At 37.9% G+C, this 19409-nt stretch overlaps 1 protein-coding gene across 1 annotated transcript; it reads left to right on the plus strand.

Annotated features, from left to right (window-relative positions):
- The first annotated feature begins 520 nt into the window (after positions 1-520).
- LOC117918464 (probable E3 ubiquitin ligase SUD1) lies at positions 521-11703 on the plus strand. Its single transcript, XM_034835148.1, is given in 10 exon segments — positions 521-854; positions 5820-5916; positions 5919-6484; positions 6706-7470; positions 7577-7788; positions 7911-8273; positions 9378-9571; positions 9658-9821; positions 9907-10053; positions 10742-11703. Coding segments are annotated over 10 exon segments (3105 nt in total). The 5' UTR covers positions 521-653; the 3' UTR covers positions 11138-11703.
- Positions 11704-19409: the final 7706 nt, after the last annotated feature.

Genomic DNA, 19409 nt, shown 5'->3' on the forward strand with positions numbered 1-19409 from the left:
AGTCATAACCGGGATTTTTGACTAATTGATCATGGGAATACCATTTTAAAATTATTTTAGGAGATGATTTAATTCTATTTTTTAAAAATAAATTATTTTTGCTCACCGACCTGGGTTGGTTCACAGTACCTTTGTAATTTTATGGTATACCCATGGATTGGTTAATTCCTATTTGGAAGGTTGTAATTTCTTAACAATTAACCAACCAATAAAACTACTTGTTACAAATAACATCTTATCGTTGCATTGAAACATATAAATGTTTGAACGAATTAATGATTCTCACCAATTTGGCCTTACACATCATTTATTTATGAGAAATTAAACCTAAGATAATAATTTAAATTGTTGGAATATAGCGTGAGGATATTTGAATAAATTTTTTTAAAAAAAAAGTTAAAACATAATTAAAAAGCGTAGATATTTTTTCTTTTAATTTTAAAAAGAGTAAAATAAGACCGCATCCAACGGCAGCTTAATTAATAGAAGAGCTTTAAAGACTGGCAAAATAAAATTCTATTATTTTTCCGTCCGCGCGCCGGGTAAGAGGTGATCGCAGTCTTATCGATCGACTCTTCTCTCCTGCCCGCTTCGTCTTACAGGGAAACCTCCTCTGAATCCCTAACCCTCTGTTGCTGTCGGCGCCGGCGACAATGGAAATCGCCGGACCGCCGCTGGCTTCCGATAGTGAAGATAGAAATGAGGAGGACGAGGACGTGTGCCGAATTTGTCGAAACTCTGGGGACTCTGATAACCCTCTCTATTACCCGTGTGCTTGTCGTGGCAGTATCAAATTTGTTCACGAAGATTGCCTCCTTCAGTGGCTTGACCGTAGTAAAAATCGCCGTTGTGAGGTACACTAGCATTTGCCCTAATTCCGTGTATATGCACACGCACTGTATTTCTCTTTTAGCCGTTCGCTTGTGGAATTTTGGTGTATATTAGGGTTATTGTGATGTTAATTTGTGGAAAGTGGATTGATTTTCAAAACATGCTGTTTTTTTTTTTTTTTTTAATAAGTTTCAAAACATGCTTGATGATATCTGATAAGACTAGGAAGAAGATAGCAACAACAGATTCCTACTGCTGGTAGGAATAAAATCCAGAGAGTCAAGTTTCAGAAGTTCTTTTGGATGCCCAATAATTCCTTTCTCCCTTCCCTTTATAGAGAAGCACATCCTTATTTATGCTAATATCCCTACAATTAAGCCAATTGCTAATCTCTAATCCCCTGATTAAATATTATGCTTCTCACTTTATGCTCCACAGTCCATGATTACTTTTTATTTGCTTTCTTTGCTTCTCTGCCTCCACTTCCCTAGTGATCACATAACAATCCACCCCTTTTGATATTAACTTTGTCCTCAAGGCTTGAATTGAGGGAAATGATACTGGATATCTTGTAAAATTTTCCCATGCAGCATCCTTGGGATATGAGATAGACCAATGAATCAATAATTGCGTGATTGCTTGGTTGTTTTTCTTTATCATCCGATGGTCCAAAATGGCAACTGGTTCAACCTTCAATCACCCTTCATCATCTAGAGGAGGAAGTGCACTCCATGGAACCACTGTGCTTTCCACTTTATTCTTTAAACAAGAAACATGAAATACATGGTGGATTTGGGATCCCTCTTGAAGTTGAAGTTCATAGGTCACTCTACCAATACGCTTTATGACCAGGAATGGGTTGGAGATGCAAGTAGACCATATCACCCTCCTTGAACTCTCTATTAGCAATTTGTTGCATTTGATATTGTGCTTGGTAGAGGTTTTCTTTGAGCAGACAGATCATGGAACCACGAGCTAGCAAGGTGTTTTCTACAGTGGGTACAAGTGCTTCTCCTTTCACATGTGGAATATAAGGTGGTGGGGATTTTCCATGCACACCTTCAAAGAGTGTGATTTTGGTGGAGTGAAATGAAGTATTATACCACCATTCTGCAAGTAAAAGCTATTTGAACCATTCGTAGGATGACCACCTATGTACAACATAGATATTGCTCCAAACGATGGTTAACTACTTTAGTTTGTCCATTACTTATAAAAAAAAAACTACTTTAGTTTGTCCATCCATGTGGGATGGTAGGTCAAACTCATCTGCAACTTAGTTCCTCGAGGCAAAAATATATTCTGCTAGAATTTACTTGTAAAAATTGGACTAACAATTGTATTAGGCAACCCATGTAGCTTGAAGACATTCTCCATAAAGAGTTGTGCAACCTTGGCATCAGTGTACGGATGACTTAGGGCCATGAAGGGAGCATATTTAGTGAGATGGTCCACCACAACAAAAATTACTTCCTTTCCATGGGATTGTGGGAGTCCCTCTATAAAGTTCATGGATGTATCACTTCATGTTTTTTTCGGAATTGGGAGTGGTTGTAACAGTAATGGTGCAGCAACATTTCTAGATTTATTGGAAAATGTCACAATTAGCTACATATTTGCACACATCCTTATGCATTCCATGCCAATAGAAAGTTCGTCATATCCGATGGAGAGTTTTATAAACACCTAAATGGTCTCCACTTTGAATATCACAAGCCTCTTGGAGAATGGATTCCTTGAGGGCAGAATTTTTCCTGAGCCATAAGTGATCTTGGAACCTTAATTACCCATGTTCCCATGTAAAATTTGGATAATTTGATGGGTCAGTTTCTATTCCTATGATCAATTGCAGAAGTTTTGGAGCAATAGCCCATTCAAGCTGTAATGTCTCCATCCACTTTTAGTAGGCGTGGAGAAGGCCGTGATAGACATGCATTCTTCCAATTGTTGAGATAGCCCATCTCTTACCTTTTTTTCTTGACCACCACGATATGAGATTTCAAAATCAAATCCAATGAGTCTAGATAGCCACTTATGTTGCACAAGAGTAGTGATATGTTGTTCCAGCAAATATTTGAGGCTATAGTGGTTTGTCTTGACCTTAAAGTGCTGTCCCACACTTGAGGACTGTAAAAATTATCACAAACATCTTGTTTTTGGGGGTAAAAAGGGGTTGATTCTGAAGGGATAAGGCTTTGCTTACAAAGGCAATGAGTCTTCCTTCATACATGTGTACTGCACCTAATCCGATAACAAAGGCATCACATATCACAACAAAAATCTTACCAAAATTGGGCATTGCAAGAACTAGTGTCGTTCTCTTAGTGTGTTTGAGCGAGTGAAGGGCTTGTTTTGCTTCAAGAGTCTAGTTAAAATTATCTCACTTAAGCATTATGGTTTATAGCTAACTTATCTTTCCATAATCCTGAACAAATTGGCGATAATAACCAGTTAATCCCAAAAGCTCATGTAAAGCCCTAGGAGAGGCAGGCTTTGGCCAATCCACCATGCATGCAATTTTAGCAGGATCTGCAACTACCCCTTTGTTTGAGATGAGATAGCGAAGATATTCTACTTCTTTTAGCCAAATAAGCACGTAGACAGCTTTACATATAACTGTTTGTCTTTCGATATGCCTAACACGATGCTGATATGATGAGTATGATCAATCCAACGATGGTTATATATTAATATATGATCAAATAACACAAGCACAAATTTATGAGGAAATTATTTGAAGACCTCATTCATAAGGTTTTAAAATGTAGAGGGTGCATTGGTTAGCCCGAATGGCATAACTAAAATTCGTAATGACCTTCATGTATCCGAAAAGCAATTTTATGCACATCATCAGGGTGTATTCTTATTTGATGGTATCTAACCTGAAGATCCAACTTTGAAAAGAATTCTGTACCATGAAGTTCAACCAACAACTCATCAATGGTTGGGATGGGGAACTTGTCCTTGATGGTATCTTGATTCAAGGCTTGGAAACCAACACACATTCGCCAAGTGTTATCCTTCTTTTTTAACCAGCAAAGCTAGAGAAGAAAATGGGCTCAGACTAGGGCAAAGACTTACAGCTGCTAACAATTTCTTCACAATCTTTTCGATTTCATTCTTTTGGTCATATGGATAACGATAAGGTCATACATTGATAGGAAACAACCAGGTTTCAATGGAATGTGATGGTCATGGGTTCTAGTGGGTGGAAGCTCCTTTGGCTCAACAAAAAGGGATTGGAATTGCTCCAATACAACAAGTAAATCTGGGTGGCTAGTGTCATGGAATGAGACTTGGGTGGATAATAAGGTAACTTGGCTGGTATTTGGTCGGTAAGGATTTGTAGAATGGGATGGCATGGAGAACAATTGCCCCAAGTCACCATGACTTGATTGCTTCAAAGTTCTTTGCATCTGTGCAGCATTGATTACTCTTATAGCCCAGCTTTGGCTCCTCATGGCACATGGCCCTTTAGCATAAATTCCATGTGAAGATATTTAAAATCCCATGATATAGTCCCAAGGCTAGAGAGCCATTGTATGCCCAATACCATGTCACACCCTCCTAAAGCAACCTCATATCCATGGCATAAATGAAGCTTTGCATGGTCCATTGCAATTGTTGGCACACAACAGAACTTGTTATTTTGGTACCATTAGCATCAACCACCAAAAGGGTGTTGGATTGTTGTACAACACAACCCTTTCTTTTAGCTACATCTGGGTCAAGGAATTGTGTGTGCTGCCTGAGACAATAAGGACAGTCATTGGCTTTTGTTTGATGTACCCACTCAGTGACATAGTGTGGTAGACATTAGAATTGGCCTATGCATGAACGGAAATCACTGGATCTTCTGCTTCTGTATGATCAATTTTTGAATCTTCATTATCCACATTACATTCTTCTTCTTCACCTTCTATTAAATTTAACTGGCGATTATTGCATCGATGTCCAACTTCATGCTTTTCATCACAGTTATAACACATACCCTTGCCTTCAAATTGTGAAATTGGCTTGATTGGGGGACTTTGTTGGTTTGTGCTGATTTACTCAATGTAGGTGTGCTAGATTTGAAAGAGTTATGAGCCTTGCAAATTATAGCTTTCATAGTTCCCTTTTGAAGGCGCACCAGTCCAATTGCCTGAGTTAAAGTGATGGGCTGTAACATCTTAACACTACTTTGAATTTCCACTTGTAAACCACTCGGAGTGTATCTCACAAAGAAATCTTTAGGTAGACCTTGGACATGACCTAGGAGGGACTTGAATTGCTCCAAGTACTCTTTGGCTTCAGCTTAGTAAGTTGTCCTAAAGCATCATCGTATTTACCTGGACCAAACCGACTGATAACATCTTCAATGGAAGACTCCCACCCAATATATGACTTGGTGACTTCATAACCTTGATCCATTCATGGGCCCTTCCTTCCAAATGAATGGAAGCAATATAAACCCTGTCCACATCATCTGTGTTACTCAAAGAGAAAAATCTGTTGCATTTATAGACCTTACCAGTTGGATGTGAGGAAACTCAAGCTTACCATATTTGGTTCAAACAAAATCTCTACCTGCTTGTTGATGTGGACCACTGTGGCTCATAGCATCTCCATAATCTCCTTCACCCTATTTGCTTACTAGATGATCATATTTGAGGTTTATTGCTGCCATAAGTTGAGACATCTCAAAGGAAAATTCCTTTACTCTGTTGCCCAAGGCTGGAGAATGGAGCATTCTCTTGAATAATGAGTTGCTGTCACCATCTTGTAATTTTTATTTGCCCTTGTTTATCATTATTTAAAATGAGCAAAAAAATCATAATAATAAAAATAAAGTAAATATAAAATTCGTTGATTTAATGTATTGAGCTGTGAATTTGCATCTTCAGCTTGTGCTTTAGTTTACTTTAGGTTTCCTCACCTGGTTAAGGAAAAAAATGTTATTTCTTTTACAGTAGACAGGCTTGATGATGCTTTTGACAAAATTGCAGGTCTGCAGGCATATGTTTTTGTTCTCCCCCATTTATGCCGAGGATGCACCAGCAAGGCTTCCTCTCAGAGAGTTCTTAACTGTGATCACATTAAAGTGTTTGATGTGCTGCAAATCTTTCTACACAGTGCCTTCTCATTTTCTGTTTATTTCCTGCTAATTTCGTTTGGTACATATTGGATATGGCAATTAGCTTTTGTGAGGAGTTTAAGTGAAGCCCAAAAATTATTCTCAAGTCATATATCTACTAAAACGATTGCTATCAATTGTTTTCATGGCTATCTACTTTCTGGCATCATTAAATTTGTCTTTCATGGGTTCACATTTTTGAGAGATTTCTTTATTCATCTGTGGGACCTAAGAAGACAGAACCTTGAGGGAGAAAATGGGGGCAGAGATGGTGTTCATGCTGCCAGAAGGCCTCCTGACAATGCTGATAGAGATTTTGTTGGTGGAGGTGAAGGCATTGCTGGGGCTGGTCAAATAGGTAGAAGAAATGCAGAAAATGTAGCTGCCTGGTTGGAGGTGCTGGCAGCTCAACTTGAAGATCATGTTGGACGGATGTTTGGTAGACCGAATGGTGTTGGAATTATAGAATTTTTTCCGTTTGATATGCTTGTACGCATACGGGTCCCTGTGTTTCGTTTACTTGAAAATTCATTTTCTGTGAGTATGCAAATTCTTTTCCCATGTTTTATCGTTTCTTGATCTGTTATTCATTCAGGGCAACTATATTGTGCCTAAATCATGATTTTATTTTTTAAAATATTTTCCTAGGTATTGAGCCTTTCATAATTCTACACATACCTGTTGCAGCTGTCTAGTTTTTTATTGTTTGTAGTGTATAGCTTAGATATTATATGCTGAAAAACTATGATTCTCTGCAGGTTCTTTTCAGGAACACAATTTTCCTTATTGTTGTAATTTTTATCCCCCTTTCCTTGGGACGAGTTTTCTCTCTGCATCTATTATGGCTCTTCTCCTCTGCTACAATTCCTGCTATATCATCAGTCATTCCACCAACTCAAACTCATGCCTTAGCAAATAATGCATTAGGCGCTGATGCAAATTCATCGTTGGAAAGTCGTAGAGATGACATGCAAAACCAGGTAACAGCGGTGGTTGCGGGGATGTTGAAAGAAGACTCAACTGGACTGGAAGATGTCTCAAATATAATTAGCAAAACACTTTCAGCAAACCTGTTTAAAGGAGAAATTATCAGAACATCTCACTTGTCTAATGAGATGACTCTTGCCATAGGTTACATGTTTATACTATTGTTCTTCTTGTTTTGCCTTGGGCCACTTTTCTTGATTCATTATTCTCGAGGTCAGCGATTGAACTGGGGGAGGTTATTTCATATTGCTTATATAGCAGAGGCAGTCCTGTCCATTATAAGAAAATTCTGTGCAGTCTTAAGGCATTTTATGACTATGGCTAAGGTTGCTTTCATTCTGGTGATTAAGTTTGGGTTTTTCCCTTTGATATGTGGCTGTTGGTTGGATATTTGCACCTTAAGGGTGTTTGGGAAGACAATTGTTCAGAGGGTTGCATTCTTTTTAGAGGATCCTGCAGCAAGCTCCTTCTATCATTGGATCGCTGGAATTCTCTACATGCTACAATTCAGTTTTTCGATGAATCTTCTTCAAGGGGTATGGTTTACTGCATTGTCTAATCACGTTCATATGTTCAATTTCTCTCATCACCAGTTTTCTTCTTGTGAGATGTCTGACCTTTCAGATTGCCTGCTTCTGATAGGTCTTGCATAATGGAGTCTTGAACTTTCTTCAAAATCTAGCAGATCCCATTTACATTTTGTTCCACAGTTTGGTTGAAGACCCAGTGCACAAGCATGCTGGCAACATTCTTTTGGCTGTTGGTATTCATGGTAGCTTGGTTGTGATGCTGTTCTTTTTACCTGTCAGATTAGCCGTGCTGTTTGTACCTTCTTTATTTCCACTTGATCTTTCGTAAGTTACTAGCTTATGTTTTATGGGTTCCTTCCATTTCCTATAGCTTTTCTTTGTCAGTTGTGCACCTTTTTCTTTATGTCTCCTATTGGTTAACACGTTGATGTCCACTTGCTCTGCAGTTTGTCAGATCCACTTACAACCAGGTTTCTGTTTCATATCTGCATCCCATGGGCTACTCGCTATTTTAAGCTGCGAGCAACGGTTAAAACCCTTCTGTGCCAGTGGTTTACTGTTGTTGGCCGGGAACTTGATTTAACTGATGTCTTACTGCCTAGACCTGAGGGCAATGGCATGGAGGAAAATGCGGATGTAGTGCCAGAGCAGCAGCAAGGACAACATGATAGACAACTACATGAAGAAGTTGGGCAACAAAATAGGGATCTAGGTGCACTTGCAAGTGCTGAAGATTCAAATTTAGGCATATGGGCATCTGGGAACTCTGATGTTGAAGAAAAGAATGGTGATGAACAAGCTGATTCTGAGTAAGTGTTGACATGCATCGGTAATTTTCAAGATAGGGTAGAATTTGGGAAAGGGATTTGATGAAAGTGAAACATGGCATTCATTTTGAGTGTCTCCATGAGTTGAGGTCAAACTTTGCTGGGTGTAAAGCATTGCTATTACAAATCATCCTCACTTCATATGAAAACCACACTAAATCAACCTTTTTTTTTTTTTCTGATAAGAGCGTGAGAGTATACAGGTCATATACAAGTAAACCAAGCAAAAAACAGAAAAAGGGGGGTACAAAAAATATACTCCCTCCCTCACCCAATACCCAACCACGCTATGAAATTAATCAAATGCGTATATCCACCGCTATATATACCTTGACCCACATAGAGAAATTGTTTAGGAATAAACATTTTAGTCTTTGATCAGACAATTCCTCATTATAAAAAAATCTCCTGTTTTTTTCCTTCCAAAGCGTCCAGAAAATGTGAGTAGGAGCAGCTCTCGAAGCTTTAACTTTTCTCTATAAAAGTCCCATGTCACCCTAGGAATGTTTCCCTAACTGTCTCAGAAGTAACCCACCGAACACCAAAAATGGAGAACACCATCTGCCATGGTAATTTCGCATTGTCACAATGAAGAAGGATATGATCCATGGTCTCTAACTCCCCTTTGCATAAAACACACCTGTTGGCCAAAATCCACCCTCTTTTTTAAAGTTGATCCAAAGTCAAAACCTTTCCCCAACAAACCTCCCAAGTGAAGAAACTCACCTTTGAAGGAATCCAAGGGTTCAAGGGTTCCTCACTACCTTTAAAGGGAAGGCCTCCAAACTAAATCAAGTTTTCCTTTCGTTTGTGCATAATATCTATTTTTGACATTGAGTGTTGTCTCATCCATATAATGCTTCAACCTAGAGTTCTATACTATTTTTTTTTTTTTAACTGGAATAAAAAAAAAATATTGGTTTATGAATTTGACATGTGTGTCTGCATGTCTGTCTGTTTTCATAGCTGCTATTTTTTTACATTCTTATATATGTTTAGTCAGCTACTGCACTTTTCCAGCAGTAAGTTGTTTCAATTGCCACTCACTCTGTTTATGAATCAGAAATGTGAATTGTTAAATTTTAGCAGGTACCACTTTTTTCTACGCATTTTGCTGTTATTGGTGCTGGCATGGATAACTCTGCTTCTATCTAACTTGGTCTTGATTGTTGTACCAATTTCACTTGGACGTGCGCTCTTTAATGCTATCCCTCTTCTCCCACTAACTCGTGGCATCAAGTTCCCTCTCTTCTCAGTAACTCTTGACATCAAGTTTAATGGTAAGATCATTGTTTGTACTATTTTCTTTAACACATTATCATGCTTGTGGAATGGATTTTGATTTTTCTTTGACTTCTTTTAACAGATATATATGCATTCATTCTTGGAAATTGCATTATACGGACTGTCATAACTGGATCCAGGTATGTTGTACAACATGTCCAAACAGGAAGAGCTGGGGTTCTTTTAAAACAAATTTGGAAGTGGTGTGGCATTGCCCTCAAAAGTTCTGCACTTTTGTCAATATGGGTAGGCCATTGATTTTCTTTGGTCTGTTACTAATCTTTTGATTTTTTTTTCTTTATTTCATTATAACTGCTGAAATAATGTTCAGATCTTTGTCATCCCGGTATTGATCGGTCTGCTGTTTGAGCTTGTGGTGGTTACACCAATACGGGTGCCGTTGGATGAAAGCCCAGTGTTTATCTTATATGAGGACTGGTTATTGGGACTCATTTTTCTCAAGTTCTGGACTAGTCTGGTGGGTTTGGATCATCCTTTTTATATATAACTTGAAAAATATGGAAATTTTAATTATTATATTACATTAACAAAAATGTAGGGAGTTATGAAAGAATGGTTATTAGGCTTGTGAAGAAGTTGCAATGTTAGCGCACCTCCTAGATGGCTGCTTTGCTGATTGTAGCTAACTGTCCTTTTGCATATATCATCTATGTGCAAAGGATCACCATAAACTTGGCATGGATGACATGGTTGTCTTAGAATCCTTGTTTCTGGTGTATGGATTTTTATTGGATGACTATGATCATATTCTGGTGCTGGTGTTCTCAAACATGGAACCATCTACTTGTTGCTGCTATATTGTGGGACACTGCATCAGTGTTCACCACTGCTGCAGTTATGACCATGGGAATGGTCTAACAGGATTGGTTATAGATGTGCCCTCAAAACAAGAATTATGAAATTTAAGAAAACAAGAATCAAGGGTACATATTTTGTTTGGCCCCTCTGCCCAATTGATTTCTTCTTGTATGTTGTGGTTAGATTGGGAATTATTTTCTCTTTCTTTGTCTGGGAAATGGTGAGGTGTTGTTTAAAGATGGCAATTAGAAGCAAAAAATACTTGTAGTTTCGGTTGTCGGGGAGAGTACACAGTCCAACTGATCATTTTGTATCATGAATTTGATCTCCTTTGCTCTGTCAAATAGGTACTGCTAGATGATGAGGAGCTCTTTGTGGACAGGAGTTGGCGAGTAAAGTTTGAGAGGGTGCTAAACGATGGTTTCTCCCAGTTGCAAGGCCTCTGGGTGATGTCGGAAATTATAATTCCGATCATGATGAAGCTGCTGACAGCTCTCTGTGTTCCTTACATGTTTTCCAGAGGGTTATTCCCCATGCTTGGGTATCCATTATTGGTCAATTCAGCTGTCCACCGTTTTGCCTGGGTGGGCTGCCTTGCCTCTATTTTCATGTGCTCTTGTGCTAAAAGAATCCATGCCTTGTTCATTAGGATGCATAATGCCATTTGGAATGAGCGTTATCTGATTGGCCAGAGACTGCATAACTTTAAAGAAGTTTCTGGAAGAGATGCAAAGCAAGGCTAAGAATACATCAGAATTGCAAGTGCAAATTTTGCTGGTGCTGGTTTAATCCAGCATTAGAAAGCTGTTCTACATGTGAGGCTCAGGGGCATTCATGACTTTGGTCCCAAAATCAGAGGCTGGTTTGGTTATGGTGTTGGATAAAACCTTTAATTTTAGAATCAAATACCTCTCTCTGCTGCTGCTTCTTTTGTTGGAAATGCAGGTTAAAGAAAGAAAAAAAAAGAAAAAAAAAAGGGAAAGGATAAAAAGGAAAAGAAAGAAGGAAAGATAGTTTCCTCATTGAGCCTCTGTGCAGATGAGAAAATGCTGTAGAGATTATTATTTAGAAGGTTAGTCACCAAAGAACAGTTTTGTACACAGATTTTCTTGGATCGTTATTCCCCATTTCACTGTTGGAAGTAAGGTGGTTTAGCTATCTGTATATATATGTCTTGAAGGTAAATATAACAATAATGTACGAGATATTTAAAAACCTGGATTTAGCATAAATTTCAAGTTCTGAATCATTGAGAATAAAGAGTTGAATCTTCTGTTGTGAAATAAAATGAACCTTAACATTAGTCTGACATGTTTGTCTGATTGGCCCCCTATGTATATTGAGTTATTTGATGGCATCTGTTTTCAGCCTTCATCTGACCCCATCAAACTTGTAGTATCCTCCAGCAGTTAAATAAAAGGCACAAGTGGCTGAATGCGATACTGAACTGTGATCTGGTAAGTTGACTGATTTGTAGAAACTCCACATCGTAAATCAAAAGCTTGTTTATGGTTCAGTGCTGAAAAATCTTCGAAGGTATCCACTCCTGAACATTTTTTTCCATCCCATGAAAGTTAAGATTGAGTGCACATCATGTTTATATATATCATTCTATCGTATGAGTTGGTGGTGCAATATGGCAACATCTCTATACTATGCCCCCAAAATGCAGTACTTCGGACAGTAATATAAGGGTATTGTTCCCCTCGTGAAAATCATCGATTCAGTCTTGTTTTCCATTGCGTTTGCAGTCAACAATCATCATCCATGATAGCTAGTTCATAAAATGAAGTTTGCCCTTGAATATCTTTTCCTCAAATCCCAGTTTGACAGGCTGCATTCTCCCATAAAGTCTGATTGACCTCTCTTGTCTGTGGTTGGGAAGCTTCAAATGATGTGGTCCAAGTGCAAACCCATGAGTGCGGTGGAGGATGATAAGTCTACCCTTCATACATGTCCTTAGAATTATGGTGCCAAAGTCTCTGATGTAGCAATAATGGCTTCATCAGATTTACGAGTGTCATAAGGTACAAAGAATGACTTGAAATTTTATGTACAGAGGAGTGGACTGATTCAATTTCCATTTAATGGTTGTTTGAAAACTTAATAAAAGTTACAGTGAAGCCATCAAAATGGGCTGATTCTTTGCCTTACTTTCTTCAATGTGATGTGTCATCTTCACTTTAAACTCTCATTGAATGCGATGTTGCTCTTTAGCCCGCCCAATTGACCTTGAGGATTGAAGACATCTTGGCACCATAAGTAACACACCAGAACTTCTTCGCCAATTAAAAATTCCAACTGTCTCATATTCCAAATAACCCATCAAGACTGAATTTGAGCTTTCTGGACGATATGGTAATAATGGAAGAGCCCTCACTAGTCATGTTCATGGTGCATGTGACAGAAACTGACAACGCATTCCTGTAACATGTTTTGCTAATATTGCCTAGCCCCTTTTGGAATCTAAGGTGAACCATTATTGACCACAATGATAATTGATTTTGGACCATATGATGTATGAACAGGAGTCTTGAAAACCAACCCTAAAATTGTGGTCCATTGCCTAATGGGGCATTTGGGTTAGGCTTTAGATATTTCAAACAACCCCTCCACTTTCTACCAGTCTGGGCTGGCCTCCCATTGAGTAGTTGGAGAGCATGAGGCAAGGCATGTCCCATTATTGGAGTCTAGAAGAACCCAACACATGCCAACAATGGCATATTTCAAAGAATCCAGAGAAAACCGTTCTCCATAAAATTGCTTTATTTTCATTCTTCGAACTTGCAAAATCAGGGATACAAACATGGGTTCCAACTGGTTGCCCATTTTCTAGCCTTTTCAAGGTTGCAATAATAGGGGTACATGCATTGAAGTGAAAAGATACCATAGCTTATAATTGTTAGGGCATTCTGAGTAAATGATTTAGTATAAAGAAAAGTAGAAAACTTTAGCTTAAGAAATCAAATACACTAAAATTGGAAGTTGGGTGAAGAGTATTGGTTGCGTTAAGAACCAAACTTTGTACTACCAAAGGAAAAGGACACCCCCCAAAAAGTACATCCCCAAGCAACAAAGCTTAATAAAAAAACATACAATAAATAAGAGAAAGCTGTAAAGAGAAAGAACCTCTCCAAAAGTATAAGGCCAACCCTTGTGCTTTATTTAGCAATTTAGGTGCAAGTGTTTCCTCTTCGACCTTTATGGGTGCTACCCACTTTTATTATTTCTACAAGAGACTCTCAATGAGCACCATTTAGTGAAAAGCATTGGTTGAAAATTTAATGCAAAGTCGTCCTTCCCAATTTGGAAATTCCTAGTCACTTCTCCCTCCCCCCTCTTTCACACCCACCCACCCACATCTCACTTCTTCATTTGCCGCATACCCTCTTTTTATTTTTACTCTTTGCTAACGATATTGTCCAAAAATAACATGTGGGTATTGTTTTTAAGAAATAAGGTTCCAAGGATATTCATGGTATTTCAACTAAGTCCTGGCCCTACAAAAATCTTTGTCCGTTTGTGCCGACTCTTCTTCCTACACTCAAGATTTTAAATCTAAAATAACCCAAAATTAAGTAAAGATCAAAAGAATAAAATAATTTCGAAGTGCTTTAATAAAAATGCCAGGTATGCCAAAAGAAGAAATCACCATAGAAATACCTTGCAAAAAGTCTTTCTTCCTTTCCTATTAAGGTTACGTGTTCATCTTCAAATAAAAAAAGTGACGTGTAAATAATCATGTTAGAGAAGGATTTGAAGATAACCTCCAAGTGGGCCCATGTCTTTCTCGGAACGATCAATTTAAATGACTTCAAAAAATTGGTCCATTCCTTTGACCTTTAAGCTCATTTTTAATAATTTGAACAAATTTTCTTCTAAATTTGAAGTCACAATGTAATAATGAATATATTAACAAACAATAATACGAGAAAAATTAAAATATTAAGGGCTTTCAAAATCTAACCAACTCAAATGATTTACGTACACACAAATTTTTTCAAACTTGTACCTAAATTAGTTAGAATATTTGTCATTTGGTTTAATATGAATTAAAAATATTTGATCGAAATATTTCATTAGTTAAGTAGCATATCGAAGGTAAAAACCAAATCATCGCTTTTAACCTCATATAAGGTTAAAATATTTTAAAAAAAATGCTCAATTAGTGAAAAGGAAGTTACCCCACTTTCTCGATGCATTGTTTTTATTTAAATAATGTATAATGGCATTTAGGACATTTGATATAAATTAACTTAAGCCAATGTCCAAAAACTTCTGTAGGAAACTTGACCTTGGAAATAAAGTACAAAATAATTTATTCATGTCACGAAATTATTAATTATCAGAAAGTTGATTGATTTGGATCACCTATCTTTATTGAATGTGTTAGATAATTTTTAAGATGGCCACCTAACACATGCGACACATTGGTTTCATATATATATAATTTAATATTTCCCAACTTTCCATATTCATTCCACAGAATGGGAAACGAAAGGCTATGAATGATTGGCTTGTCGTGGCAGCTTAGAAACCTCAACAAGCCCATCTCTAAAACCTTTCTAAAATAAGAAAGTCATCCAAGAAAATAAAAATATTATAAGAAAAAGGCAAAGCTGTTGCCTTTTTTTTTTGGCCTGTATTTATTTATTAATTTATTTTTGTCAATCTCCTACAAGATCATATCCCACTTACCCCCTTACGCAACAACAAGAGCGCGTGGGAGACCCACCTCGACCCCACAACTTTATGATGAATCTGAACCCTGTGGACAATAATACCACGTGCATACGAGCCTGTAACACTCATTTATGGGTTTAAATTCATTCAAATGAGTCAGTAGTAAAAGCTATGAAATAGATCAAACCCCACCCCTTTTTTTTTTTTTTTTTTTTCTCTTTTTTTCGTTTTAAAATTTTCTGGGGTTTGCTCAGTTACTTTACAGAAGGCGGCAGAGAAAGAGAGAGAGAGGAGTTATTAGAGTTACAGACGAATAATCACTTTCAATGCTGTTGTCTTCTTGTTGTAAGGGTAAAATAATAGGCATGGACGTCTTTTTTTGATGGAGTTTGGGGAGTTTTGTTTTGATCTCTCTCTCTCTCTCTCTCTCTCTCTATGCCTTTTTTGATCACTAAGAGCTAAAGATGAAAACCTCATTTCATCTTTTGCATTTATTGGACATAAGCTACGAGGTTCCCATATTATACTGCATGCTCCTCAAAACTTCAAACACTTATTGCTTTGGTTTATGCCCACCCCTCACCATTAGTTGCATTCATTCATGCACTACCCTTCTCTCTCTTTAACTCACATTATTCAAAATGTTTTTCATATTTTATTATAGCTAGCTACCCAGATTTTATTTAGTGCTCCTCCTTATGACATACCAAACATTTTTTTGTAGTATGATTATTTACATCACATACATGCATATGCATCTTGAGTTGACAGAAAATTAATGGAGAATCATAGAGGTTAAAGAAGTATAGTAGTAAGAGAATGATTGAGCAAAAGATGTTCTGTAAGGCCCAGAAGATCAGAGAGAAATGCATTAACATGCGGCAGTGGTACAGTAGAAAGAAAGAGAGAGAGAGGGAGAGAGAGAGATGATTAAGGATTGATAAAGGGGCTGGGACCAGAAGGCCACCTTCTCTGTTTCTGGGTGCTGCATGCATTTTTCAACTCCTTCTTCTTCTTTATTTTGTTTTTTTGTAAACTTTTCATGTGGTCCAACTGCATAAACGTAAGACTCCAGAGTGAGTTATAATCTCAATTGATTGAGCTATTTTCTACGGATGCATGCATGGTGGGGAATATGTATAGTGGATGCTCCTGCTTAATTATTTTCTCAGTTGGCTGATTGGGACATGACTTTCCTCTGCTTACACCCATGGTCCATCGGAATTTCCCATGACACTCGAGTCTCCTTGGAAATTGATAGTTTTTACTAACTTCAACTTCCTTACATATTCAAAAATAAATAAAGCAATATCTAGAGATGGGCATTAATATTTGTCATTAATTAATTAGTGTACATTTGATTTGGTTCAAACATATTGATGGGGGGTGGGGAGTTGCATTATTTGCATACAGATCATCTTCATTAATGGGTAGCTTAAAAAGGACTCAATTTGGTTTGATCCCTTCTATACCTAACCTATAATTATTAGGCCTTTGGTAGACTAAAGTACTACACTTAAGGATGATTAAGAAGTGTAGATAAGTTGGGCTTCATGACCAAAGTGACGCAATGAAAAGAAAGGAAGACCAATAAATAGGAGACAACGGTGGGATTATGCAGGCCTACATATTAGATTACCAGAAAAAAGAAAAAGCAAAAGAAGATTTGAATTATTAGTTTATTTAATGGGTATGATTGGGTTATTACTTATTACCCAACAGTTGTAAGCTTTTAATTTATTTAGATTTTGGCCTAAACCCTTTTGATATGGCCAATTTCATAAATGGGTATGTGGGTGCATGTGCCCCAGACAAGCCATAGGAGACACCAGCACAGCTGGATTTGGCTTATCTTATAACTCAGCTGGACATAGAGGATATGGGGATGCTGCTGAAGAAATCCACACACACCTTGGGGCCTTATGTTGATAAGCCAGATTCTGCTATGGCTATTTTCAATATCAGAAGTATACATAGGACAATTCCAAGATGTGGAGATGGTCACGAGAGTACTCAGCTGGATGGTCCAAAAATGATAACCCGAATGCTTCCGTAGTACATTGCCATCCTCCTCAAAAAGATGATCAGTCACACCTAAATTCATTGCATATGTTGAAAAAGTATTTTAAGTTAAAAGCGAAGTGGAAAGTACAAATGATGGATGCTCTAATAATTAATACTGAAAATGATGATATAACTGCTGAAAGGAGGGTGTGTTGGAGTGTTTTGATCTGGGGTCTTTCTTGATGTTAAGTTATTAGTGAAAAGGTGGTGGAGAAGTGTGTAAATTCATGGAAGGTAATTAGCAAGACACTAGAGGGAAAGGAGAAAAAGGGGCCATAAGGGGAAAGGATTGGGAATATATATATATATATATATATACATATATATATATAGAGAGAGAGAGAGAGAGAGAGAGAAGGGAAGGGGGGGGGGGGGGGGGGGGGGAGGAATGGGAAATGGGGTTTGGGATTACAAGGTGAATCATGGAATTGGGAAGGGCGCGTCCCAGAAAGGGAAACCAAAAGAGTTGTTTGTCTGAGTGAATGTAGAAAGCGATCTAACGTTAACAGCAGAATTGGGGCAATCCAAGAGTGAAGCCCCAGTCGCAGTGACAGTCGTATTCATCAGTACTCTCTCTCCACAACCCAACACGACGCCCCCTCCCTCTCCTCATTTATCAACAAAATTCCCCACCGTTGAAGAAATTCTATATATAGAAACCCACCCCCTCGTCTTCAAAAAGGCAATATGGTAACAGCACCAACCCTAATCCCACTTTGCTTTTTACTCTTTTCTGATTCCACCCCATCCTTTCCTTTATTACTTTCCTGTCCCCATTATCAATGCCCCTTCTCAGTTCTCTCTCACATTTCACATTACATCTCCCCACCACCCCTACCTTCAAAATTAATGGCATAAAGCAAGGAGACTAGAGAGAGAAAAAACAAACCAAACCAAACCAAAAGCCCAAAAAAAAAAAAAAAAGGAAATGAATCTGTCTGAAGTTTTGCAGTGTTTCATAGATCCAGTGCAAAGGAAAGAATCTAGGAAGACCCCTCTTCTTTAACCTACTACAAGACAGACTCACTTTGTTCCCATTATAAATGGAGCTTTTCTCCATGCAAATTTGGGATTAGCACTGTGGGGGAGAGAGAGAGAGAGAGAGAGGACATGGACATGGACCACCACCTCTAGGGGATGATGCTACTGGCTTGTGGGTGTGTGATGGAACAACAACAAAACCTAAGTATTTTAACTTCGTGGAACTAATGGTCAAAAGAAAGCACAGAGAGCTATGAGAAAAAGAAAAAAGAAAAAGGATGATAACGATGAAAAGGGGCACGATTCATTGGCCCCAAACTTGTCTGTCTCAACTCTTACATAGCAACAGTGTTGACACACACACACCAAAAATAAATAACAGAAGAATAAAATGAGTCATATTATAAAAGTGGGAAGGGACAGAAACTCTCTCGTACAATCTGTGTGATGACGTCCCTGATGAGCCAAGCATTCTAATTTTTATTCATTTCCACCTAACTATTCTATCACAATTCCATGTCCTCTTTTTTCTTAAATAATGGGATTCATCTCTTTTGGGGAATGATCTCCCTCCAACCTCTCTCCACTCTATCTCCCATATTTTAATTAGGGCTACCTCATCAGTCATCACCACCCTCTTAACAACATTAAAAGAAAATTCCTCAAGAGGTACCATCATTTGCAGGAAAAAAAAAAAAAAAAAAACCACAAGTTCAAATTCATTCCCAAGTCCTAATGACATGATGTATTATAGTAATTAGTACAAATAAAGAATTGCTCGACATTTAGGACAATCATGTTATTGGGGGTTTCATCAAAATTCAGAGTGCAGATGGGGAGGGGTTGGGGTTTCCTCGTAGAAAGTGGCCTGGTTAAACTCATTCAAGTCTCATCCAATTACCCTTTTGGGGGGCTCTCCATCTCAAGGCGTCCTTTGAGGCTTTGGGTTAAGATGATAGGTCCTTCTCGCCATAATAGCCATGTCTGACTGCTTTTGGCCGAGAGAACTGATTCAAAGGACACCATTGACAGCGACAATTCATCACCGTCCAGCGATATTTCCCAGAAAACAATCCCCAGTTTTAACCCCCAAGCTCTTTCTATATCCACTCCTTGAAATGGAATTTCATCAGAAATTTTCTTTCTTATGTCACACTTTCTAAGATATTATTACTCGATCAGGGAACCATAGAATCAGTTCCAACAGCTTTTACAGTCCAAGAGGAATAGGTGGAAAAACAAAACAAAAAATTAAAAAATAGTAAGAAATTCACACAACAATCGATA

The sequence above is a fragment of the Vitis riparia genome, chromosome 7, assembly GCF_004353265.1.
Source record: "Vitis riparia cultivar Riparia Gloire de Montpellier isolate 1030 chromosome 7, EGFV_Vit.rip_1.0, whole genome shotgun sequence".
Taxonomy (NCBI): domain Eukaryota; kingdom Viridiplantae; phylum Streptophyta; class Magnoliopsida; order Vitales; family Vitaceae; genus Vitis; species Vitis riparia.